The sequence below is a fragment of the Nuphar pumila genome, chromosome 8 (genome assembly GCF_984573655.1).
Source record: "Nuphar pumila chromosome 8, dmNupPumi1.hap1.1, whole genome shotgun sequence".
In the NCBI taxonomy this organism is placed as follows: Eukaryota; Viridiplantae; Streptophyta; class Magnoliopsida; order Nymphaeales; family Nymphaeaceae; genus Nuphar; species Nuphar pumila.
Window position 1 is genome coordinate 121222608 of NC_143256.1, and position 27015 is coordinate 121249622.

Here is a 27015-nt window from a genome sequence, read left to right on the forward strand (position 1 = left end):
ACAGATAAAAGATTTAAATTAAGTTGAGGTATTACTCTTACATTTGGCACAAAAAAATCTTTTGAAAAATCTAAGGTTCCAAAACTTTTAACTTGTAAAGAGGTACCATCGGCGGTGGAAACAAAAGAATTTTTGGAGTTGCTACATACATTGGATAGTCCATTTTCATTTGGGGTCATATGAAAAGATGCTCCAGAGTCAAGAATCCAAGAAGGCGTACCTGGAGGAGAAGAAGAGGCAATGGCGGCTCCCGAAGTTGATGGTGACTTGAGTAGAATTTGAAGTGCTTCGGATAGTTGAGCAAGGGAGAAGGACTCTTTCCCTTTCATTGGCTCCTCCTTCTTTTGCGGGATTTCTTCAATAATAGCAACTTTACCTTTTGGAGGTTCATTTATCTTTGGACAATTAGGTCTTATATGACCCGGTTCTTGACAATGATGGCAAATGGCTTTCCTATAATTGCCATTATAGTTATTTTGCCTCCCAAAGTGTGGAGGCTTGTAGGCTTTCATATGATTGCCGGGTTTAGACACGGCAAGAACTTCATCTCCTCCTTTAATCATGCCAAGACGTGTTTCTTCTTGGCATATTTCGGCTATGGCATCTTCCAAAGGAAGTGGTTTGGATCTATGAAGGAGGGAGGACCTCACTTGTTCATATTCGGGCCTAAGCCCATGTAAAAATTGGAAAAAGTGTTCTTTCTCCATTTGTTCTCTTCGCATTTCCACATCTTCACTTGATACCCATTTGGGTTCAAGAAGGGATAGCTCATCCCACAAAGGGCCAAGAGTGCTATAGTAATCTCTTACACTCATTTCACCTTGCTTAATGGTACGGATTTTCTCTTGGATAAAGAATTGACGAGCAAGGTCTTTTTGGGTATACATACCTTTCATAAAGAACCATGCTTCATTTGCTAGGCGGAATTTAGCAATGTTGGCGCAAATCTTTAGCTCCACGTTGTTCATGAATCATGCAAGAATTTTTGCATGCTTACTTTCCCAATCTTCTACCTTGGATTGGTGATCTTCAATAGCCTTCATGCGAGCATTTCCTTCTAGAGCTTTTTCTTGATCACCATCTATTTTTGTAAGTTGAAGTTGAGGTTCCCTAATGGTGCCCATAACGTATCCCCAAAGCTTTTTACCTTTGAGGTTGTTCTCCATGGCGGCGGCCCACATCATGTAGTTAGTACCATTGAGCTTGAAGGAGAGATCAATCTTTTGTTCTCCTTCCATTATATAATCAACAATGGAGGACAAGCAAAGAGAGATAGAACAAGACAACTAGCAATATGAATCAAGAGCACAACCAAGGCTCTGATACCATGTAATGAAATATGCGGAAAAGAAATGTATGTCCTATAATGGACATTCACACATAGAAATCAAAGAACAAGTCCAAAAGAGGACATACACAAAAGCCAATAATGGCTAGAAAGCATAAAATCTTATAAATGCACTAAAGGGCTTGAAGAAGCCACACATTACAAAGGGGGAGACCCCACTTATTTATAGGCAAGAGAGGAGTGAGAGAGGGTTTAGAGAAGAGAGAGGGAAAGGCACCATTGGGAGACCCAACAAGGTGTCGTTGGGCTCCCAACGGTCACAATTGTGACCGTTGGGGGCCCAACGACTCTTTGTTGGGCCCCCCAATGAAAGTGCATTTAATGCACAAAAAAGAAAAAAAAAATAAGAAAAAGAGAAAAAGGAAAAAGAAAAGAAAAAGTAAAAAAATAAAGGAAAAAGACTATACTGCCCCTATTGGGCGATTTTACAGAAATATCCCTTATCGGGTATGGGTGAATATACTTATATATATATATTTATATATATATAAATATATTGATTACATGTGTATTTTAACACTCCACCCATCATGTTTGCGCTAGGCCCCTCAACCGGGTGGACGCTAGAGAGACACGACATGGTTCAACTATAATGTAGTAGTCGAAGAAAAATGTACGACATAGGCTCAGTCGAAGAACTGCTCCGCATCTAATCGTCCTGCGAACTCTGGAAGGTCTAGCTTTATCCCGTAGGTGGAGGGGTGCTCTAGTGCTCTCTGTTGACGAGTCTCTACCATTCCTGCAGGGTACTCGTTTCAGAAAGCATCACCATCCAACACTGCTTCATCACTCCCTTCACGGTACTGCTCGCCTGGAGGCTGGTGCTGACGAACTCCCATGATATGTGGTCGGCGCTCATGTCGCGCCGGTCCCTACTGAATCTGCATGGCGGCTGCTCGAAACTGCCTTGGTCTGGCTCGCCCATGAGTGAGAACCATCTGCGGCCGGCGTTGAGGCACTGATATGACAGGTGGTCCGGCTCAAGGTGGAAGGGTTGGTCGGGTCTCGGGCTCTAGGTAGGTAGGATTGGGATAGTATGGGTTTGGGTTATGGGTTGGGCTAGGGTAGGGGTAGTGAGTCAGGTATGGTACTGGATTCTGGATCGGGGATGGGTTAATAGATTGGGTCTGGTACGGGTATTGGGTTTGGTTTGTGTAATATTGGGATGACTCACCCGATTGGATCTCGATCGGGTCAAGTCCTAAACTATTCGTCAGACCCAGAATGAGGTAGGTGGGATCATGAATCGAGTTGTGGTGTGAGAAGGTCCGGTTTGAACTCGATCCTTGATCCACAACAAGATGGGTCTGGTTTTGACCTGGCTCAAATTCAAACTGGAGCTCCGTCCGGGTCCGATATGGGTTTGGGTCGGCATTGGATCCATTTTGGGGATAAAAAATAATAGGTTGGATCTGGTTCTGGGGGACCCGCGAACCCGACCCAACTGGGTAGGTCGGGTAGTAGGGTTTGAGGCCCGGACCCGTTCCTTGGGACCCAAAGGATGGTCCCCGGAATTTGGGTCTGGGTCTCGCTGTCACATAGTCCGGTCTGGACCCTCGCAGGTTCGGACCCATCCACGGGGACCCGGTACCCCCTGCACGCTGGTGGGCTGCAGCAGCGCCCCCACGCGCGGGCACGAGTAAGCGGGTTGGGTCAGCCTCGGCCCTGGCTGACGCTGCTGTGCCAGCAGCCTGGCCCAGCGTCACGCTAGGACCTTGCGAACCAGGCCCAGGCTGCGGCCCATGCCCAACAACACGAGGCCAGGCCTGCACTCCTAGGCCGGTGTTGGTGTTAGAAAATAACATATATATGTATATACTTGAATATATATATATATATATATATTTATATATATATACATACTTTTCGTAATACAAGAGTATGTATATGTATATATATATATATAACTATATATTTAAAGTATATACTTATATTCTTGTAATACTTTTTTATTTATTTATTTTTGTAATTTTATTTCTTTCTTACTTTTTTGTTTTTTTGTCAAACAATCATAATTGACTAGAGCTGTTGGGCTGTCAAAACAGCCAACAGCCTTTTTGTCAGGTTATGTCAAACAGTCAAAATGTTGACTGTTTGAATAGAGCTGTTGGGCTACTCCCAACGGCTCTAATTAGAGTTGTTGGGAGTAGCCCAACAGCTATCCCAACAGCTATTTTAATAGCTCCTCTTATGTAATCTCTCTATAAATAAGGGCATGCTGCCCATTGTAATTTCAATATAAAGGTAGAGGGTTTTACCTCTTACATATACAGATTCAAGTGCATTTATGCACTATTTTTATGTTTGTGCTGTGGAGCATTTTGTATGCTATTTTGGTTTACCATATTGGGTGAATGTATGTTTTGTCAAGTTGTTTGTAGACTTGATTGTGTGTAAGACTCTTTACATGGTATCAGAGCTTGGTGTATGATCAACCGGTGAGCTGCCTCGTAAAGCATGCCTTCTCTCTTTCGTGATTGGTGGTTCTTTTTTTCTTTGAATTCATCATGGGTGAATTTTTTCCGCACAATACAAGCAACTCCAACTTCATTCCGCCATTCAAACTTGAAGGAAGCAACTATAAAATTTGGGCGGGACACTTGGAGACATTCATCAAGGGTCAAGGTTTGTGGGGATTTGTAAGAGGTACTATTCTTGAACCCACTCCCAAAATTACATTAGGTGAAAATGACGTTGAGACTAGTCTTGAAGAAAAAAACAAAGCCATGGAAGAATACTACAAAAAATTAGATGAATGGGAAATGAAAAATGCCAAAATTCTTTCATGGATGCTTAGTGGAGTTGAGACAAAAATTGCCTCAAACCTTTTGTGTTACAAAAAGGCAAATGAAGCATGAGAATATCTTAAAGGTATGTTTACCGAAAAAGATATGGCTCACAAGTATTATCTCCAAGAAAAAGTTAGAAACATTAAGCAAGGAGATAAGAATATAAGAGATTATTTTATGGAGTTATCTTCCATTTGGACCCAACTTGCCCAATTTGAACCCAAATGGGAAGGAAAGTGTATAGAAATGCGGAGAGTTCAAGTTGAAGAAGAGAGACTTTTCGCTTTTCTCTATGGTTTGAGACCCGAGTTTGAACAAACAAGGGCCTCCTTGCTATCATCTTCATCACCTCTTCCTATTAATGAGATTCTCACTAAACTTAGTGGAGAAGAGACTAGGCTAAACATGAGTAAAAATGTTAGTGTGCTTGCTACTTCTAGCAATGGTCAAGAAGAGTATTGCGCACTTGCCGCATCAAAACCAGGACACTATATCAAGCCATATAAACCTCCTCATTTTAATAAGAATCGAGAAGAATAAAAAATCATTTGCCATAATTGTAATGAGCCCGGTCATATTAGGCCTCAATGTCCTAGATACAAATATAGGCCTCAAGAAAAGCGTGTTGCGGCTGCACCATCAAAACAAGATGAAGATACTTTGAATCTCAAAGACCTCACCAAATCATTATCTCAATTGACGGAGGCATTGCAACCATTGCTTAAAGGATCTACCTCAGGAGCGGCCATTGCAACCTCTTCTACTCCTTGTATGTGCTCTTGGCTTCTTGATTCAGGAGCTTCTTTTCATATGACCCCACATAGATCTATACTATCCGAATGTCAACCTAATTCAAATGCATCATTTGTTTCCACTGCCGATGGTACTGCCTTGGAAATAGAGGGTGTTGAAATTTTTAAAAATGATTTGTCAAAACATAACAACTTTTATATTCCGAAAATAAAACTTATACCAAAACTTCATCTTAATCTACTTTCTGTTTCTCAAATCTCGGATCATGGATGTGATGTCATTTTCTCATCAAGTAAATGTTGGGTGCAGGATCGCCAGTCCGGGAAATTGATTGGGGAAGGTTCTAGGCAAGGAGATCTCTATTATATGGATTTCCTTTGTATTCCAAAGGAATCATTTTGCAACACTACCCAAACAAAAGACATACGGACTTGGCATCATAGACTTGGGCATCCAAATATAAGAAAATTAAATTTTGTACCTATTACCAATAATCTTTGTAAAGATAATTTTGAATGCAAAGAATGTTTACTTGGTAAAATGACAGTCTTGCCTTATGGTCAAAGAACTTTTTACTCCTCAATGCCTTTTGAATTAGTTCATTCGGATGTATGGGGTCCTGCTCCTGTAGCCTCTAAAGGCGGATTCTCCTACTATGTTGTGTTTATTGATGACTTCACTATATATTGTTGGATTTACTTTCTTAAGTATAAATCAGATGTATTTGCAACCTTCAAAATATTCCATAACATGATTAAAAATCAATTTGAAATTAAACTCAAAATTCTCAGAACTGACTCTGGAGGAGAATACTTGTCAAGTGAGTTTAAACAATTTTTAGAAAATGAAGGAATTTTACATCAAAGATCATGTCCTAGAACCCCGCAACAAAATGAAATTTCAGAAAGGAAACACAGACATATTATGGAAACTAGAAGAACTCTTCTTATTGCTAAAAATGTTCCAAAAAATCTTTGGGCTGAAGCTGCATTAACCTCAGTATATCTTATAAATAGGATGCCTTCCAAAACTTTATCTAATGGAATTCCTTTTGAAAAATTATTCAAATATCAACCTGACTATCAAAGACCGAGAATCTTTGGTTGCAAATGTTATGTTTTGAATGATAAAGGAGATAAACTATCTTCTAAAGCTATTTCCTGTGCGTTCATTGGTTATTCAGAAACACAAAAAGGATTTAAATGTTATGATACAAAAAATGATAAACTTCTCATTTCAAGGAATGTTATTTTGTTGAAAATGAAAGTGGATTTGAAGAAAACCTGTCGGAAGGCATAAACTCTGATTATTCTTTCTTGTTCAAACTATTGTCTAATGATGAAAATATTTATGTAGAACCTCTTATTGAAAATAGAACAACAGTTGAACCAATAGTATACACTAGAAGAAATCAAAATGCATTCAATGAAGGTGTAAATCAAAGTAATCATGAAGCATTAGAAATTCCTTCAGAACAAACCACTATTCGTAGATCAGAACGAACCTCAAGAATCCCAAATAAATTTGTGTCTTATGATTCATTCTCTCCTAAACATAGAGCATGTCTTATAGCTATCCACTCATATTTTGAACCCTCATGTTACAATGAAGCAAAAATTTTACCTGAATGGATAAAAGCTGTGCACATAGAATTAGAAGCTGTTAAAGATGCTAATACATGGGAAATTTTGGATTTACCTATAGGAAAGAAGACAATAGGTTGTAGATGGGTTTTTAAAGTAAAAACCAAAAGTGATGGATCCTTGAAAAGGCATAAAGCCAGGCTAGTTGCCAAAGGATATTCTCAAGAATACGGAGTAGATTACGAAGAAACTTTTGCTCCTGTTGCTAGGATGACCACTGTTCGAATGCTTGTAGCTATTTCAACTATTAAAAATTAGAATATATTTCAAATGGATGTTAAAAATGCATTTTTAAATGAGAATCTCAATGAGGAAGTATATATGGATATTCCACCTGGATTAATAATTCCTTCAGGTAAAGTGCTTAAATTAAAAAAGGCATTATATGGCCTCAAACAAGCACCTAAAGTTTGGTTTGATACTTTTAACAATGTTATTACAAGGTATGGTTTTAAACAATGCTATACTGATACAGCTTTGTTTATCAAGAACTCTTCTGCTGATATTATAATTTTACTTTTATATGTTGATGATATGTTAATTACAGGTAGTGACAAGGAGGGAATCAAGAAAGTAAAACAGTTTTTGAAAATTTCTTTTGAAATGACAGATCTTGGGTTTCTAACATACTTTCTTGGTATAGAAGTTTCATACTCTAACCGAGGATACATATTGTCACAAACAAAGTTTGCTTCAGATATTATTGACATGTCAAGACTTTCAGATGATAAAGTTGTTGATACTCCAGAGATTGTCGGAATGAAAATGCGAGCCGATGATGGAGTTCCTTTGGACAATCCAACTCCCTTCAGACAGCTAGTGGGATCTCTTATGTATTTAAGTATTACAAGACCGACATAGCCCATGCTGTACATATAACCAGTCAATTTCAACATGCTCCAACATCAGCTCATATGAGTGCAGTCATGAGAATTATTAAATACATCAGAGGCACTATAAATAAGGGAGTCTTTCTGTCATCTTCTTCCTCCTTAGATCTTATTGCATATTCTGATGCTGATTTGGGAGGAGATCCAAATAACAGGCGCTCAACAACTGGTTTTTGTATATTTCTAGGTGAATCTTTGATTTCATGGAGGTGCAAGAAACAACAAAAGGTGTCATTTTCATCTACAGAAGCTGAATATAGAGCATTGACAACTATTACTATGGAAGTCGTGTGGCTCAAACAACTGATTTTAGATATGGGGATTCACCTTCAGAATCCTACAAGATTGTGCTGTGACAATAAGAGTTCGATATACATTGCTCGAAATCATACGTTTCATGAAAGAACTAAGCATATAGAGATGGATTGCTATTTTGTTCGTGAAGAATATTTGAAGAAGACTATTGATCTTCCCTATGTGACATCAGAATATCAACTTGCTGACTTCTTCACCAAGGCACTATGCTCACCAAGATTCAACTTTTTACTTGACAAACTTTCAGTGATTTCACCGTAAGTTTGAGGGAGACTGTTAGAAAATAACATATATATGTATATACTTGAATATATATATATGTATATATATTTATATATATATATATACATACTTTTCGTAATACAAGAGTATGTATATGTATATATATGTATATAACTATATATTTAAAGTATATACTTATATTCTTATAATACTTTTTTATTTATTTATTTTTGCAATTTTATTTCTTTCTTACTTTTTTGTCTTTTTGTCAAACAGTCATAATTGACTAGAGTTGTTGGGCTGTCAAAACAGCCAACAACCTTTTTGTCAGGTTCTGTCAAACAGTCAAAATGTTGACTGTTTGAATAGAGCTTTGGGCTACTCCCAACGGCTCTAATTAGAGCTGTTGGGAGTAGCCCAACAACTATCCCAACAGCTATTTTAATAGCTCCTCTCATGTAATCTCTCTATAAATAAGGGCATGCTGCCCATTGTAATTTCAATTTATGCACTATTTTTATGTTTGTGCTGTGGAGCATTTTGTATGCTATTTTGGTTTACCATATTGGGTGAATGTATGTTTTGTCAAGTTGTTTGTAGACTTGATTGTGTGTAAGACTCTTTACAGTTGGGAGGCCCTTCAATGGCCCCTTGGGTTGACCGGAGGGCTTCGACCACCCGAGTGGCAGTCGCACCAAGGTTCAGGAACGGTACCCCCTGCTGGAACGTCATACGACCGACATCTCTGCGCAGGCTTGCCTCAGAGCCATCCGGTTGCACAAGTTGGCGGGGGTTCGGGTGGACCTGTTCGAGCGCCATCGCAGCCGCGGGGTCTGCAGTCTCGTCGCCCAACCCAACACTCGCTTTCATCATGGTCGTTGCGGGCGTTTCCACCGGCGATTCGAGAACTACAAGCCGATCTTCGATTATATAAATACGTTTCGACATACCGGCTACATCCTTGCTTACGCGCAATAGGTTTTCCTGGATCTTTGTCATCATGTCGAGCATCCGCATCATCAAATCTTCTGTGCCGGTTTCCTCCCGTTGTTTTCTACTTGTAGGATCGTTCCATGCCTCTTGAGCCATGCCGCTGACAAAGGAGGAAGGTTGAGCTCTGATACCACTTTGATGCAGCGTGGGGGAATCGTGTCACACGTGACGCAGTGATGATCACTTGTAACGAGGTACTTCGGTGCTGAAGAAACGAGAATCACGATTGTTCCAGTCGTGCGATACGCTGAGGGTGCTGATGACGACCACCGTGGAATGAACGGTGGATGCTTTATTTTTCAATAACAATTCAATCGAACAATGAAATGGAATGAAATAATAAATAGGAAACGAAAGACAATAAACAAAGGGTTAATGAGAGGCTGCTGCCGATTGTGCGTCAAAAGGAAAACTCAGAGTAAGAATAAAAATCAATCTTCTATTTTCACGCAACCCTAAAACAGGGTATTAATAGGGCGTGACTGGATCTGGGTCTCGGGTCCAGTCCTTGGATCCGAGACAACTCGTCGCTGCTGATGGATCTGGGTGTTGCCGATGTGCGATGTTGCTTCCAGCCTTTGCTCGCCTTGCGTAAGTGCGCAGGGGCACCACGTCCTGTATCGTGGCACCATACTCGCGATCAGATCCATTGTCTGGGTCCGATTGTCCATCCCATTTGTGTCGTGATCCAGTGACATACTCGGGTCACTCTATGTAGACCGGACCCGGTCCTGCTCTGCATCAACAAGGTTGTAAGTGGTGTATCGTTACTCATATCGGTCGACCCAATAGTAACATTGTATTGTATTGTATCGTATCGTAAATGTATTATAAAATTTTAATAAAAAAATTAAAAAAACCAAAAAAACTAAGAAAAAACGGTAAAAATTCTAAAAAAATATGACATGAAATAATGATGAATGACACAAACTACATACGCAAAATCACATTATGAAGCATTTATGTCTCTATTACATTCCACATGTCATACTTTCATATTACATAAACGAAAATATCTCACAATAACATGTTTTTTAATAAAACATGAATACATGATACATCAATAATCATAAGCATCTTCGTTATCTTCTTATTCTTCTCCTTCTTCGACATCCACATCGTCCCCAAGATATGTGGGGTTTTCATCATTTACCTCTTGTGCTCTATGTCACAAGGACTCGGCCAACTGGGTGCCGCACCCGCGTCAACGCAACGTGACGCGGGTGCGTGTGTGGGTGCGGCACCCGGTGCGGTCAACCTGACCCTGGGTGCGTTGACCGCACCCCCGCACCCAAGTTTTTTGAAAGTGCCGCACCCCCGCACCCGCACCCGCACCCACACCCACACCCACACCCACACCCACACCCATGTGACATAGTTTGTGCTCCTTCCATGTTAATCCATTCAATGTCATCTTCATTCAAAAGAGCTTATGTTTCTTCTTCAACCGATGCATCAAATTCATCAAAATGTTCAAACTGATGGGATCAAATTGCTCTTTGTGTCTCCTTGCTGATAACTTTTTGATTTGCCTAAAAAGATGACATGAAAAATTAAAATCAGTTGAGTTTTGAATGAAAATGACAAATAAACTTTACAATTTTATATACCTCTGCCTCAGTCGTAAGTTGTAGCGAATGTAGACAAGGTCATTGAGACTTTTGTGCTCCAATTTGTTTTTTCTTTTGGTATGAATTTGCTCGAAGACACTCCAGTTTCTTTCACATTCACTTGTACTACATGTTTGGCTTAGAATGTAAATGACAAAAGCTATCAGATTTGGAACATCACTTTCAAACCTGGCCCACTACAAGTCTGAAAAAATAAAAAGAATAAAAAATCAATTATAAGACAATAAAAGATATGCAATCATATAAAACATCATAACTAAATAATAATTTGAAATTAAAATTGAAATAGACAAAATAAATTACCTAGAAGCATTGTGACACGATTTTACACTACTGCATGTCTTCCCATATCATACAATGCATTATCATAAGTTTTCATTTCCTTATGAATTTGATCTTGAATGCTATAATCAGGTTCAACCTTTTGCTGCAATCCAAAAGTCCTTTGTTGACTTTCTTGCCCATTTTAAAAGTAGGGAAATATCTAAATGCAAGATTTAAATAGTATGCTGCAACATAAAGAGGTTGATGAAGTTGATTAGTCCACATCAATGATGTTTCATATAAGTATGCATAATTTTTTCTTTGTCTTCAAATTATCTCTAATGGCCTCTTTTGTCTTATCCATGGCCTCATAGAGATAACCCGTAGTTGGTCTGTCTTCACTGTCAACCAATCAAAGCACCTTCACCAAAGGTATAGTTATTCTCAATAACTTCATGCATGAATCCCAAAATTCACTTTTGAATACAATATCTACAATTTCTGTGGGCTTTCTTTTGTGTGCACGGGGATATGCATTCCACTCGTTTGATGAAAACATTTTTTTAGTGCAACTTTATTCTTTACTAAACTTTTTACTGTAAAAAAATTTGCAACAAATCTAGTAACTGCACTACGAATCAACTCAGCACCACTAGTGTACTTTCTCATTAGGTTCAAAACCCATGCATGATTATAAATAAATTTAGTAATTTCTTGGCAGCATTTAATTGTCTGATGTGCCTCATTCATGCTGTCAATGTCCTCAAGCATGTGGTCTATGCAATGGGTAGCACACAAGGTCCAAAAGAATGTCCCAATTTTTTTTTCCAATTCTTAATTTGCTGCATTATCAGTAATAAATTGCATAATATTTTGAAGTTCAACCTCTACAACAATCTGAAAAAAAACTCTAAGCAATACATCTGATGTCTTGGCGTATCAAACAAAATAATTGATTTAAAAAACATGGTTCTTTTGGGACAATAGACCAAAGTTACCGAAAGTTCCCTTGGGAGTGGGGAAGCGTGCTTCCCCGAAGCGTGTTTCGGAAGCGCGAAACGTCGCGCTTTTGAAACGTGTTGTGAAGCGCAAGAAAAAAAATAGGAAGCACGCTTCTCCCTTTTTTTGTATTTTTATTTTAATTTTTATTTATTTTTCTCTTTTTTGCTTCCCCCTCACTTTTTAAGTCGCTTTCGGTTCGCTTCCGAGACGATTCCTGGTTTGCTTCTAAGTCGTCCCATGCTTCCCGCTTCCTAAAATTTTGAAAGTGCCTCGCTTCTCGCTTCTGCTTCCTGCTCCTGCTTCCTGAATCGCTTCTCGCTCCCGCTTCCTCAACTGACAATTCTGCAATAGATAAGAAAATTTATCAAGGTCCTCGACTTTCTACCTGTCCACCCATTTGCCATGATGCTATACCCATTCTCTCTCCATGACTGTCTCATCTCATCACAATATGCCTTCACTTCTTTCACATTAGCATCTAAAATATTTTCTCTTAAAGAATGATATGAAGTCATCTTGTATTCACACCCGATATTGGTTATGAAATCTGCCATGACCTGAAAATAAAAGGAATTTGCCACATTCAAAGGAATGCAGGCATCATAGAACCATCTCCCAACCGTGACATCCGCTTGCTCGACTAAATGTTGAGGAGTCATAGCAATACAAATGTCGGGCTGCACCCCAGGGGCAGTCCTAAGAGGAAAAAAGCTTCTAACAGAGCCTCTAGCTTTACCTCCTGGTCCTCCTCTTGAATAACTCCCTCTTGCTCCTCTTTTTTCTCCTCCTCTTCTTTTTGTGCCCGCAAAGGTTGCCGCAACGCTACTACTGACACCAACCACACTTTTTGCCTTCGCTGCAGAACTTTCTACTTCTAATCCTATGCTATGGGTTGTAGGATCAGAAGTAGGGAGCTCATCTTCGTAATACACATCTTCCCAAGGCTCCCCATACACCATTTTTGCCTCATTCATCTCTATTTCATGTATTTTTCCTCTCAAATCATCAAATAATTGTTGTCATTGTCATTTTACGGCATTCGACAATTTGCTTGACGTGCATGCTTGCACATTATAATGTGTCCCGTCTAAATGATGCTTCAACTAAGAGATACCACCCAAAAAACTATTTTTTGCAATAGTTGCATTTGATTCTCAATCGGTTTCCACTCGTTATTTGAGTGCACTATTGCCATGCCAGATCTTTCGATGCCATCTTTCCCCAAAAATACTCAATAACAAGCAAAAAATAGATTTTTTTTACCTTAACCCACTTCCTTGGGTAGAAAAATGGGTGGAAATGCACTCTTGAGAAAATTACAAAAAACCTCTTCCTTGCACACAAATCGACTCCCAAATCGATCTCATGGAACCTAGGGTGCGTGGGTTCCTTTCCAACAACCTCTACTCATGTGTAGAAGTTAGCCCTTAAGAGGGCTTTTAAACTCAAAATGAAAAAGACTAAGTTTTTGGTCTTTTTTAGTGCACCAAACCCGTATCGTACGATACGCTACAATACGGGTTGATACATGGGTATATCGTATGATATTGTTATATCTAGGTATTAGAATACAGATCGGATATGGATCCAATAGAGGATCCATATAGATCACGTGTATGTTATATTGTAATGTAATATACATTACTAACTAAGGGTAGTCTTGTCATTGTAAAAGATTTGTAAAACCTATTTCACCTTAATGAAGTTTAGTGCAGCTACAGGAAATCTGTGTGGCTGCCGATTCCAAGAAAAAAACGTGCTCTCTCCTCTCTCCTCCCTTCTACCACTTCTCGGTTTTCAAGACAAAGTCTGCCAACCCAAGGCAATTTTAACATGGTATCAAAGCGGTGCAGGTTTTGGGCGTGAAGAAAAGTTGTCAAGCCTGTGCTCTATCAGTGTGAAAGGTCAACAGGTCACGTTTCTTTCGTTTGTCTTCTTCTTTTGCTTCTTTCTCCCTTCTGCTGAAATATTTCTTTCCTTTCAACGACATCATCCTTTGTTTCTTCTATTTTCTTTCGCTGAGTTTCTCTGTCGCAGATTTGAAACATAGATCTGTTATCGTCTCTCCTTAAGCTGAGTTTCTTTTCGATCTTATAAAGTCGAGTTCTGTTTTCTCTATTTTCATCTGCTGAGTTTCTCTGTCGCAGATCTGAAGCAGTTTCAGATCTGTTATTGTTCCTTCTTAGAGTCGAGTTCCCTTCCAGTTTGATTCTCATATCACGTAAATTGATTTGCAGTTTCATTCCTATATCACGCAAATTGTTTTTTTTTTTCTCACCCTGCTGCTGTTTTCTAATTTTCTTCTCTATCGGTTCTGAACATCACGTTACTGTTGGTCTGAAAACTACCTTGTCACATATGCTCTATTCTCATTTATTTTAACCTTTTATCTTACACTCTTTTGTCAGTCTTTCATCTTACTTTCAGTCACTAGTGTCTTTCCGTTGTCAACAAGCTACTAATGGATACTTCAGGCAATTCGGGTCTTTCTTCCAACTTCCTAAGACAGCTAGTTTCGGAAAAGTTAACTACCAACAACTATTTGACTTGGAAAAGGCAAATTGCTCCTTTTATTCGAAGTCAAGACCTTCAGGCCACTTGGATGGCTCCACTCCAATGCCTCCAGAATTTATCACAACCGAAGCCAAAGAGGATGGAGGATTGCCGAATATTATTCGCAATCCTGCATTTATTTCTTGGATGAAGCGCGATCAGGCTCTTGTCGCGTACATCACTTCCACATTATCACAAAAAGTATTGATTTTCATTCCTGATGATTGCACATCCAAAGTTTTGTGGGAGGATTTAGCTCAGACATATTCTCAGATATCAGAGGCTAAAGTGTTGTTTCTCAAACGCGAATTTTAGATGTTAAAAAAGGGGGTAATGAGCATTATTGAATTCTTAAATCAAGTCAAAAGTATCACAGATCAGTTAGCCATGGTTGGATATCCAGTGTCAGATAAAGAAAAGGTGCAGCAGACACTGAATGCCTTAGGATCAGAATATCATGTTCTTGTGATCTCTTTATTGTGCTTGCCTACGTTACTCAGTTTTGAGGAATTACGTGCCAAACTTTTTCAGTACAAGATGACTCTGAAGAGCATGTCTGATACTTCAGCTGGACAATCATCTACGCATGAGGTTATTGCCACAGGGATGATAGTTGATCGTGCACGAGGAAGACGTGGCAGAGGCAGGGGAAGTCCCATCCAGGGTGGATGTGGGTTACTACCTACACCAAATTCCACAGTCAGTTTTTCAAAGAATGTTCCCACATGCTATCAGTGTAATAAACAAAGTCACATCAAAGTCAACTGTTGGTTCAACCCACAAAATTGAAATAGAGCGCAAAATAATAGAAATGTTGCTATATCAGGAATTGCAGGTACATTTCAGGTCAGTGATGATGCTAAGGATCTTCTCTTATCTGCGATGGCCAACTTGAACCTGAAATAGAATGATGATGGAATATGGTATGTTGACTCTGGGGCAACGGCTCATGTCACTGGCAATGTAGGTAAATTCTCTACTTTGGTTCCCTATTTTGGTAAATCTAATATTGTAACTGGAGATGGGGCTCACCACCCTATTTCAAACATAGGCAACGTCCTTATTCCTTTGTCTGAATCATCTATTTCTTTATCTGATGTTGTTCATGCACCAAATATAAAGAAAAATATTGTCTCTGTATCTAAACATGTTGACTCTACCAATTCATCTGTGGAATTTACTCCTTCTGTCTTTGTCAAGGATCTTCAAACGAAGGAGATGTTCGCTAAAGGAGAGCGACGTGGAAACATGCATGTCTTCAATGAAGATCCAGCCTCTAGTGTCTTGAAGCCCAAGTCTGATCATGTCTCTAAAAACGTCCTAAGTATATCCAAATGTAATAAGCCAGATCTCTGACATTCTCGTCTTGGTTATTGTAATCAAGTCTTTATTGAAAAGTTAGTGTTTAATGGTTTTCTTTCAGAGTCTGTTTCACCTTCATTGAAGGATAAAATGTGTCCCAGTTTTCAAGTTTGCAAGAGTCATGTACTTCCTTTTCATCAAATAAATAAAAGAGCTTCTATTCCTTTTGAGATAATATGTTCTGATGTTTGGGTCCAGCTCCCAATTTTTCCTCTTCTGGAAGTAAATATTATGTATCTTTTATTGACAGTTTCTCTCGTTTTACCTTGATATTATTCATGAAACACAAATCAGAGGTCTTTCTTATTTTCCGTCACTTTCATGCCTATGTTAAAAATCAATTCTCCCAAAATATTCAAATTCTTCAATGTGATGGAGGTGGTGAGTATTCCTCCAAAGAATTTTTAGATTTCCTCCAAGATAATGGGATACATCGTAGAGTTTCTTGCCCGTATACTCCACAACAAAATGGAATTGCTGAACGTAAACACAAACATATTATGGAAAGTGCAATGAGTATGATGCATGGTTGTAACTTGCCCATCAGTCTTTGGACAGAAGCCTTTCACACTGCCACTCATGTGATAAATCGCCTTCCTATGCCTATCCTTGAAAATCAGTCTTCCTATTATGTTTTCTTTGGTATACATCCTGATTATGATGAGTTACCAGTTTTTGGATGCACATGTTATGTACATATTGACAAATCCATGAGAACTAAATTTCAAGACAAAGCCTCTATATGCCAATTTGTAGGTTATGCAGATGAACACAAGGGTTACAGGTGCTATGACCCTACCAATAAGAAGATAAGAATTTTCAGAAATGTTGTTTTTGATGAAAATAGCTTTCTGAAAAATAAATCCAACTATGATCGTGAACATGGCGATATAGCTGATAATTGATATGATCCATGGCTCAGTGCTGAACTTATTTCACATGCTGCTGAACGTACCACTTTGGCTCCTGAAAGCATACATGATGAGACGGCTTCAGATAAGGTATCAGAAACAGAATGTCTGAGATGCAAAGGGAATGTCTACACCAGAAGACCCAGAGAGCAAACAGATGCACCTGTTGGAGAACACATGGCATTACCCAGTAACAGAGAGGCACCAAAAAGATCAAGCAGGATAAGGCATCTTATTGAAAAATGGGTAAGTTATGATAACTTTTTATGGATTTTCAGATCTTTCTATACAAGATTGAAAAACATGAGGAACCACTTGGGTTTTGTCAAGCTATTCAATCTAACAAATGGATTGAGGCGATAAATGAGGAGATAGAGGCACTTCATGAGTGTCGAACATGGGAGATAGTTGGTCGTCCCCCAGATAAAAATGTTGTTGGCTGAAAATGGGTGTATAAGATTAAGTATAAACCGGATGGGAGCATTGAACGATACAAGGCACGTCTTGTTGCCAAAGGTTTCACCCAAGAATATGGTCAAGATTATGATGAGACCTTCAGTCCAGTGGTGAAAATGGGAACTATTCATATTATCCTTGGCCTGGCTATTGAACATGGGTGGAGCCTTAGTCAACTTGATGTTAAAAATGCATTTCTTCATGAGAATTTAAAAGAAGAGGTCTTCATGGTGCAGCCTCAAGGTTATGTAGAGGGAGATCCAAAAGAATATGTATGTAAATTAACCAGAGCATTGTATGGTTTAAAGCAAACCTCCAGGTCATGGTTTGAAAGCTTCTCCTTAGAGATTCAGAACCACGGTTTTATTCGTTCCCAACTAGATCATTCTTTATTCATATACAGGGATGAAACCGTTATGGTTTTCTTACTTATATATGTTGACGATATAGTGATCACTGGTAATGCTCAAAAGCATATTCAATAAATTAAAGTTTTACTAAGTATGCGATTCAAGATGAAAGATCTTGGAGAACTAAGATATTTTCTTGGTGTAGAGGTGGACAGACAGGATAGAAAAATGTCATTAACTCAACACAAATACACTCTTGATCTTCTGGCCAAAGCAGGAATGACAGATTGCAAACCTGTGCCTACACCTAGTGTTGTCAATCAAAAACTCAACATTTGTGATGGCGAGTTGTATCCTGATGCAAGCAAGTATCGCAGTTTAGTGGGCATGTTACAATATCTTATTTTTACTAGACCAGACATTGTATATTCTGTAAATCAAGTATCTCAGTTCATGCATGAACCAAAGACTGGTCACATGAATGCCGTCAAACGTATTCTCCGCTATCTAAAAGGCATGGTGGGTGATGGACTCATATATGCTCAATCTTCATGGGTAACACCGAAACATGACATATTGGCCTATACAGATGCAGACTGGACAGGGGACCCAGATGAAAGGAGGTCTGTTTCAGGATACTGTGTTTTCATTGGAAGCAATCTTATCTCATGGAGTAGCAGAAAACAGAAAGCTGTGGCAAGATCTAGCAAGGAGGCAGAATATAGATCTATGGCAGCTACTACAACAGAAGTAACGTGGATTAGGCATCTCCTTACAGAGATGGGAGAGAGTATCTCAAGTTCAACCCTCATGTGTGATAATAGAAGTGCTATACAAATTGCGTTCAATCCTTTTCATCACAGTCAGACCAAACATATTGAGATTGACCAACATTTCATCAGACAAAAAGTAGCAGACAAAGAGATTGAACCGGTTTATGTGTCTTCAGAAGACCAAGCTGCTGATATGTTTACAAAAGGTCTCACAAGTAACCGCTTTTGGTATCTGAAGAACAAGTTGCACATGATTCAATCCCATGCACAACTTGAGGGAGGGTATTAGAATACAGATTGGATATGCATCCAGTAGAGGATCCATATAGATCACGTGTATGTTATATTGTAATGTAATATACATTACTAACTAAGGGTAGTCTTGTCCTTGTAAAAGATTTGTAAAACCTATTTCACCTTAATGAAGTTTAGTGCAGCTACAGGAAATCTGTGTGGCTGCCGATTCCAAGAAAAAAACGTGCTCTCTCCTCCCTTCTACCACTTCTTCTCTGTTTTCACCAACCTAAGGCAGTTTTAACACTAGGCACCTACCAGATTTTTATCAATCTGACCCGTTTCATTGGTACAAGTGATGATTAGGTAGGAACGACAAGCGATGGCACGATGATGTGATGATATTAAGATGAGACTCATTTCCTGACGTTTCGTTCTTAAAGATATTTTTGTAATTTGGTATAAAGGTTTCTTTGAAATTTCACTTTTCGTATAAACTTTAAAACCTCATTTTGAATCTATTTGGTTTCAATGAATGTACGGAGTTACAAATCTGTTGCGTAAAGGAAAGTTCGCCTGTAATGCGCCTAAGGTCCGTTGACTTGTCATTTCAAACACTATTTTCCACTGAACTGCTAATTTAAACTCTGAAAAAGGATTGATTACAATGCTTTCAAAAATTTTCTAAAAAGTTAAAGTCCGAGATTTTTGGGGGCATTACATATGTACATGTTCTAATTCATGTAGAATAGCATTCCTACGTTCATTTAAAAATTCAGATTTGCATGTAAGCATATTTAAATATGCAAAAAGAATTCAGATTTGGGAAAACCTCCAAATCCTACACATGTACATATTCAAATTTATGTAGAATAGCATTCCTACATAAATTTAAAATTCAGATTTTCATGTAAGCATGTTTAAACATGCATATACAATCTAGACTTTGGAAAACCCCCAAATCTTATACATACACATGTTCTAATTCATATAGAATATCATTCCTACATTCAATTAAAATTCAGATTTGTATGTAATTGCATTAAATCATACATATAAAATTCAGATTTAGGAAAACCCCCAAATCTTACACATGTAGAAATTCTAAAATACATGAATTATCATTCTAACATAGAATTAAAATTCAGATTTACATATAATTCTAATTTTAACATGTAATTAACCTAGATTAGCATGTTTTGGAGCTCTACAACCATGTAAGGTTAGAGTATTCACCTACATCTTGTTGAATTCTCACAAAAACCATGAGAGAATTCTCTAAATCGTGCAAGAGAGAGTCTAAATTTGTGAGTGAGACTTCTCCAAAAGCCAAAATTGAAGGGAGAGCTCCTCCAAAAACCGTGTGAGTGAGAAGGAGGACTCCTCCAAACCGCGTGCGCGCGAGAGAGAGAGGTGTCTTCTCCAAAATCGAGTTAAGGAGAGGGAGTGATGGTCTTCTTGGGAACACCTCCTTCAAAACCGGTAGATGGAGCCTCCTTCACAATTGACAATGGTAGAACCTCCTCCAATAATCGAAAATGGTAGAGTCTCTCTCAAAACTTGAATATGGAACACTCTTGGGAGTGTGAACGCTTGGAGAGTGAGCGGCAAAGCTTCACCTCCAAAATCGTGAATGGGAGGGCACAAGGGGTGAGATAGAGATGAGGGATGAGAGAAAGGTGTGGGGCTAGAAATAGAGGAGAGTTAGGCTAGGGTTTCACAAAAGAGAGAGAAAGAGGGGGTGTTGACCCTTGGGAGGAGAGAGGAAAGGTAAGAGGAAGCTTCTCTCAGCTTCTCTCCTATGTCACACGGACTCTTCTAACAGGGCACCACACACGCGTCACACCCGCACGACACTTGGACACAACTTTCTTTATGTTAGGTGAAGTCAACCACACTGTGGTCCATTTCTATCCAAAAGTGGATTCAATTAACCCTAATCAAGTCTATTTTTATCTATATTATATATATAAATCAGAGTTACCGGAAGCGCCTAGCTAAAAGGGGAAGCGCGCTTCGGAAGCGCGGAACGTCGCGCTTCCGAAGCGTGGGGGGAAGCGTCCCCCTTTTTTGGGAAGCGCGTCCCCCTTTTTTGGGAAGCGCGCTTCCCTTTAATGGGGGACGCGTTTCCCTTTAATGGGGGACGCGCTTCCCTTTAATGGGAAGCGCGCTTCCCCCTCGCTTCCCCCACGCTTCCCCTGTTTTTTTCAATTTTTTTGTATTTTTTATTTTTATTTTTTTCGCTTCCCCCTCGCTTCTGAGACGCTTCCTATGTCGCTTCCGAGACGCTTCCAAGACACTTCCCGAATCGCTCCTAAGTGGTCCCCCACTTCCCCGCTTCCTAAAATTTTGAAAGTGCCTCGCTTCCCGCTTCCCGCTCCCGCTTCCCGTATCGCTTCCCGTATCACTTCCCGCTCCCGCTTCCTCAACTGGCAACCATGATATAAATACATAAATGCACACAAATACACATAGTGTTAACTTAAAACTGTTAAAAATTATATATATATATATATATATACTCCCCGCACCCCCGCACCCAAGTTTTTTAAAGTGCCTCATCGCCGCATCCGCACCCGCAACTATGAGACATAGCTTCTCTCCTTTCCACATGGGATAACCCCATTAGCTATCCACTCCACTAGCTTGCCCACTTGCTTGCCTACTTGGCCCACTTGCTTGCCACTTGGGCCACTTGGCCCAATAGGCATGTGCACCCCTCCCACTTGGATCCTTTTCAAGTGGATCAAGATCCATGACCCAATGGGTCGACCCACCCTAGGGTCCTCACTAGGTCCAACTCTCATGTGAATTTAATTAAGTCCACAAAATTAAAATTTTGATATATTTACAACAAGAAAAATCAAATGTTATTTAAAACCTAATTAAAATCAAATGCCAAGTTAAATACACCTATAATTAATTGCCAATTTATCAATAATTAAAGTAAATTGCTGGTTTAAATATGACTGAAATTAAATGCTAATTCAAATAAAATTAGCAATTAAATGCCAATTTAATTAAAATCAACAATTGAATGCTACATAACAATCTAAATGCAATTTAAATATAAATTAAAATTGCAAACCCTATTTGGGCAAAAATTTCACTTTTATTTATTAATAATCATGGAAATTCATAGAAAATTCTCGAATTTTACAATAACAAATTTGTACAATCAAGCAAATATGGTAAATTCATTTGGCCTTGAATTCTTGTCCATGCATAACTTTTTAATCATGATCATCATATGTTGATGCAGTTATATATATATGGTTAATCTACCATTAGACCAGATAGGTTTAACATTAGATGGATTTAACCTTATGAGAATGACTAAAACACCCTTAAAATAATGGCATTTTTAAAAATGCAAGGTTACTTTTTGGGGCATTATAGGTCTTTTGAACTTGGAGGGAATTAAAAAGTCAAACACCTTTTCCAAAACAGTAACATTACGAAGCTATCAAAGTTACCTTTTTTACCTCAAAAGTAACTTGCATTCTCAAAAATGTTATTTTTTAGTGTGTTTTAGTCATTTTCATAAGGTTGAATCCATCTAATGTTAAACCTAACTCGTTCAATGATAGATTAACCTATATATATATATATATATATATATATATATATATATATATATATATATATATATATATATGCCTGTACTGATTTTGCAACTTGGGTACTTATTTTGAAGATTTACAGTGTTGTGCCTTTTAGAATTTTAAACTTTTTTTAAGCTTAGTTAGTTGTGGTGATTTTAAAAATGTAAATTCTTTCATAAAATTGACAGGTGATCGCAGTGATCAGAAAACACTTGAAAGATTACGTGCCGAAAGACGAGCAAAAATTGATGAGCTTAAAGAGAGGACAAACTATTATATTACCCAGCAGCTAATACAGGTAATAAAGAAGAGGTGATATGGTTTGGAGTATGTATCTCTAACAAATTTTTCTTAATGCAACGGGTGAATCCTTTGTACATATCTGTGGATCTCAATTCCTGTTAATTATATAAAAATGCAGAGATATGATACAGATCCTGCAGCAAAGGCTGCTGCTGCTAGTGTTTTAGCTTCAAAACTCGGGGCAGATTCAGGCCTGAAAGTATTTGTTGGGGATGAACCAAAGCTTGACGTGCCATCTGGTAAAAGCAATGATGCTGAGGTGGTGTCATCAACTGGGCTCCGCAATAGGAAGTCATCTCATACAAGTAACAATGTGGGAAGCATTGTAACTCAGGAAATTATCGAGGAAATACCGGACACTTCTGGTATTGCTGAACATCTGTTTGTTTCTCACAACCAAACAGTTGCTGTGAGTCATCATCAAAGATCCACAGCTAATGATGGTGGATGGATTGCACATCTTGCAGCCATGCTTGTTGGGGAAGATCCTACGCAGTGCTATGCCCTCATATGTGGCAACTGCCATATGCACAATGGTAAGTGGGCATAAAGGGACATAACTTATAGACTGCAATAACATTCAAATGGTTCTTTCAATTGTCATAGGCATAAATTCAAGGCTTTGTGTTTAACCATATCCCTCAACCAAAATCGTTTGCATAAATGACACCCTAATTTTTCTAAAGATGGTTTCTATTCCTGATAACACTGAAACTGGCTTCTGTTCAGTGGAACATCATTAGCTATTTTTTCAAAGTCAGGTAGTACACCTTAAAAGTGAAATGCAATTTTTTTTATCGATTCTTAAAATGTTCTTTTTTCTAATATTATACTATATTATATATAAGTATGTATGTATGTATGGAGAGAGAGAGAGATGGAAAATCCTGCTGAGTATAACCCTTCCAGCTAAACTTAAGTACACAATTTCTCTGGTGCCAAGATTTTTTCAGATGAAATTAAAGCCTTTGTGAGGTTTGCATTTCTTCAAGAAGTTTCATGTTTTTAGCATAAAAAGCAATATTGAGTAGTGGGTTTCAGGATCTGCCCTCATGATGATTTCAGTTTGCAATTTTCCCTATGTTAAAAGTTACCTGGGGTGTCTTTGTATCATCAGCGTAATGATTCTTTCCATCGGTGAACATGTTTCCACTTACTATACAGTTTAAAATTGGTTTGGAATTTGCAAAAGAAGCCCTTTTTTGAAGAAAATCAAAGAAATTTTATATTACTGATCTTCTGCTCCAATCCTGCAGGGTTGGCAAGAAAGGAAGATTTTCCCTACATAACTTACTATTGCCCCCATTGCCATGCTCTCAATGGCCCCAATCAACAGGATGCACTGCCGTCTGATCCCAGTTCTAAAAAAATCAGTCCCCCACCTTCTGATGATGACCAGAATAGTAACACCGGTTCTGTGTTGGAGGGTGATGTCACCAGTTCTAAAAAGATCAGTCCCCCACCTTCTGATGATGTCCAGAATAGTAACACTGGTTCTGTGTTGGAGGGTGATGTCATTCTTAAATCAGGTTCACCGGAAATTGCACAAGTTAGTGAAGTGAAAGAATCTGATGCGCCAGCATCTTGATGAATGAATTATGTACCAATAGAGAAGCTTGGGGTGTGTATCAGTAGAAATTGCATTTTGGGTTTTCTGGGTTTTTTTCATCATATATTTTGTGATAACAGAAAGAAGGGGGTTGGTTTGTGGAGTTAATGGAACCATCATGTTAATGTCAAAGTTATGTTTGATCATTGTGAGTTTTTTGTTCTTGATTGAGGCTGTAACAGAGGAGCTTCCTATCCTGATTCCGTTCAGCAGTCTGCATTAACAGGGCGCTCCAGTCTTTTACTTTATGGGAAAATCAGTCCATCACTATCTGATGATGCTGATGTTTGTGTTATGCTGGTTCTATGTTGGAGAGAATGTTTGCAGTTCTACATGTTTTCCAGAAACTGCAGAGTGAAGCCTGGTGAGCTATTTGAGTGATCTGTATCAATCGAGTTTATTTTTTCTCTCTTGCTTTTAGTGTGTGTGTGTGTGTGTGTGTGTGTGTGTGTGTGCATGCGCTCTTTGTGTGAATGAGAGAGAGAGAGAGGTGTCAAGCCCCAATAAGATGTTTATTAGCTATTTAAAGCACAATTACGTGCATAAAATAACAGAAATGGGTTGATAACTCCAAGAAGCGCCTTAGAACTGTTTTTGCTTGCTGTGATGGTGAAACTGAAACATGCCTTTCATATCACATATGCATCACTTGCCCACTTTGAAGGACAAAAAGTAACGACATACTCATTGGACCAACAGCTGTGCAGAGGCATTGGAGTATCAAACGCATAGCTGAAGTAAGAAGGGCATGCATCCTTGAATACTTTGGAATACATGCTGGGCTTGCACTTGTCTGGAGTTCCATACTCATTCCTGCAGCAGAACACATCCAGATTGAAGGCCAGGCATGCACTTTTGCAAGCCACCACCACACCCTCTTTGTTCGCTACTTGCAGCTCCTGTGGGCAAACAGAGCCATTATTCAAGCTCTTGGAGCAACCCTCAATGGTGCAGTTTGATACTTGCCCTCCACCCCTCAGTGGGGACACAGCAATTGGGAGGTTGTAGCCATCAACCAGGCTTATGTCATAGAAACTTGGCTTGGCTCTATCTGGTTCCAGTGAGAACTGCACCAGTGTGGCTGGGGGAAGGCCAATGCTGCCATTGCAAGCAAGCTTGCTGTTGCAGTCTCCAGTCTCGCAAGCTGGTGATGTTGTCTTGGTGAAGTTGCAAGATGTCCGAGCCCAGATCCTGCCCTTCCATGAGGACTCTGCTTGCACCTTCTTGGTCTGCCCGGGTGCAAGGAAGAAGCCTCCATCAGCAACCAAGGGATGGCCTGTGTTTGATGCTGTTCCAGGCCATACTGGGAATTTGCACTTGTTGGTCAGGTAAAATGTGACAGATTGTCCCAGAATTGGACCATTGATCCCTGCAAGAAACCACACCTATCAAATCAGAGCACGGTTGGCAAACTTGCCGAGTTGACTCAGCAACTCCATGACTCGGTTTGAATGATCCCAAATAGGTCAGCAAGTCAGGAAAACTCGTATTGGGCCTAAACATGACCCAAAACCAGAGAGATTCCATGACTTGGAACAGTTTTCGACTGACTTGGTTCACTTATGTAAAGCATTCATTACACACACTATGGCTGATTGAAAACGCATAGGTGCAAGTTGCATCTACTCAATCTGACCTCATAGATATGTTTCAGCATGGTTTCTTTGCTATATATGGCACCTTGTGTCATATTTTTCTGACGCATAAATATGGTTTTTTTTTTTGTTAGTCATAAATGTTTGGTACATTGAGGGTCATTGATTTTTGAAGTCTTGGAAAACCTGCTTATGTGCTGCAATCACATTTGCAAGGTTAGATCAATAATTTTTTTTGAAAAACAATGTTAAAAAGTTGGCGTTTTCTATAAGATGGTATGTACAATTCAACTAGCAAATATATGTCCATACATACGAGCCAACTGAGTTAACTCGCCAATCCACAAGGATGAAGCGGTTTTGAATCTTTGATGGAAGTTACTCAGGTTGGTCTACTATGAAAGAAGAGTTAAGCATTTGAGGGGTGAGATTGATTACCTGAAAGGAGCACATACCACAGTAGGAAAGAGATGGAGGCAGTTGGTGGTTTCTTCTGCCACATTTTGGCCCTTTGTTTTTGGATTATAGCTCGAGATGTGGCGAAGGCCTTTATATATTGTGGAAATGATTAGGCACGGTTGTTGCATTCTTGCATTGGACTACAAGGCTTTACCCAGCTTATCTGTTTAACTCACCAAGTTTGATGCACTTTGGGTGCACGTAAATTGGACGTTAACATCTTTAAGCTCTCTCTCTCTCTCTCTCTCTCTCTCTCTCTCTCTCTAACACCATAGATGTGATGCGCTGGTCCTGCCACTTTTCTCGTTCTGCTTCGTTAGGCCCCTTTAAAAATCATATTTGTATACGATTTTTCTCACATCTAACACCATAGATGTGATCTATAGGTTTGTTTAGCAGGAACTGGCTTTTGGATCACCGGATTTTTTTGGTGATCCAAAATCAATGGCTATTAACACATCAGTTTTTCCCAGCTCATAAAATCACATTTTCATTAAAAAACATGATCCAAAAGTCGATTTCCACTAAATCGAGCATGATAAACACATCCAACGGTTCAGATCTATCATAAAACACTTTAAACTATGGGGCCAAATGGAGAAAAATGAGAAAAGTGGGCCTAATATGTTTAGTTCTTATATATATATTTATCTCTCTCTCTCTCTCTCTCTCTCTCTCTCTCTCTATATATATATATATATATATATATATATATATATATATATATATAGAGAGAGAGAGAGAGAGAGAGAGAGAGTAATGTGTTCCACATCTAACGGTTCAGATCTATCATAAAACACTTAAAACCTATAGGGTAGAATGGGGGCAGAACGAGAAATGGGGCCTAATATGTCCAGTTCTCTATATGAGTAATGTGTTCCTTAGACCCCCTTTTTTGTTAGGTCCCGTTAGGCCCCTTAAAAAATCATAGTTTTAAATATTTTTTCTTACATCT

The 27015-nt window shown here is 38.9% G+C and overlaps 1 protein-coding gene and 1 pseudogene across 1 annotated transcript in view; one reads left to right on the top strand and one right to left on the bottom strand.

The window, feature by feature from the left end:
- The window catches only part of LOC149830463 (uncharacterized protein At2g24330-like), a 53353-nt gene extending 28940 nt beyond the window's left edge, over positions 1–24413 (top strand). The window contains exons 4-6 of the mRNA XM_090016527.1: positions 22283–22392; positions 22516–22933; positions 23654–24413. Of these exons, the coding sequence (XP_089872653.1) occupies positions 22283–22392; positions 22516–22933; positions 23654–23985 (860 nt within the window). The 3' untranslated portion in view covers positions 23986–24413. The remainder of the gene's footprint in view (positions 1–22282; positions 22393–22515; positions 22934–23653) is intronic.
- A 222-nt stretch (positions 24414–24635) lies between these two features.
- LOC149830464 (pathogenesis-related thaumatin-like protein 3.5 pseudogene) lies at positions 24636–26103 on the bottom strand (annotated as a pseudogene).
- Positions 26104–27015: the final 912 nt, after the last annotated feature.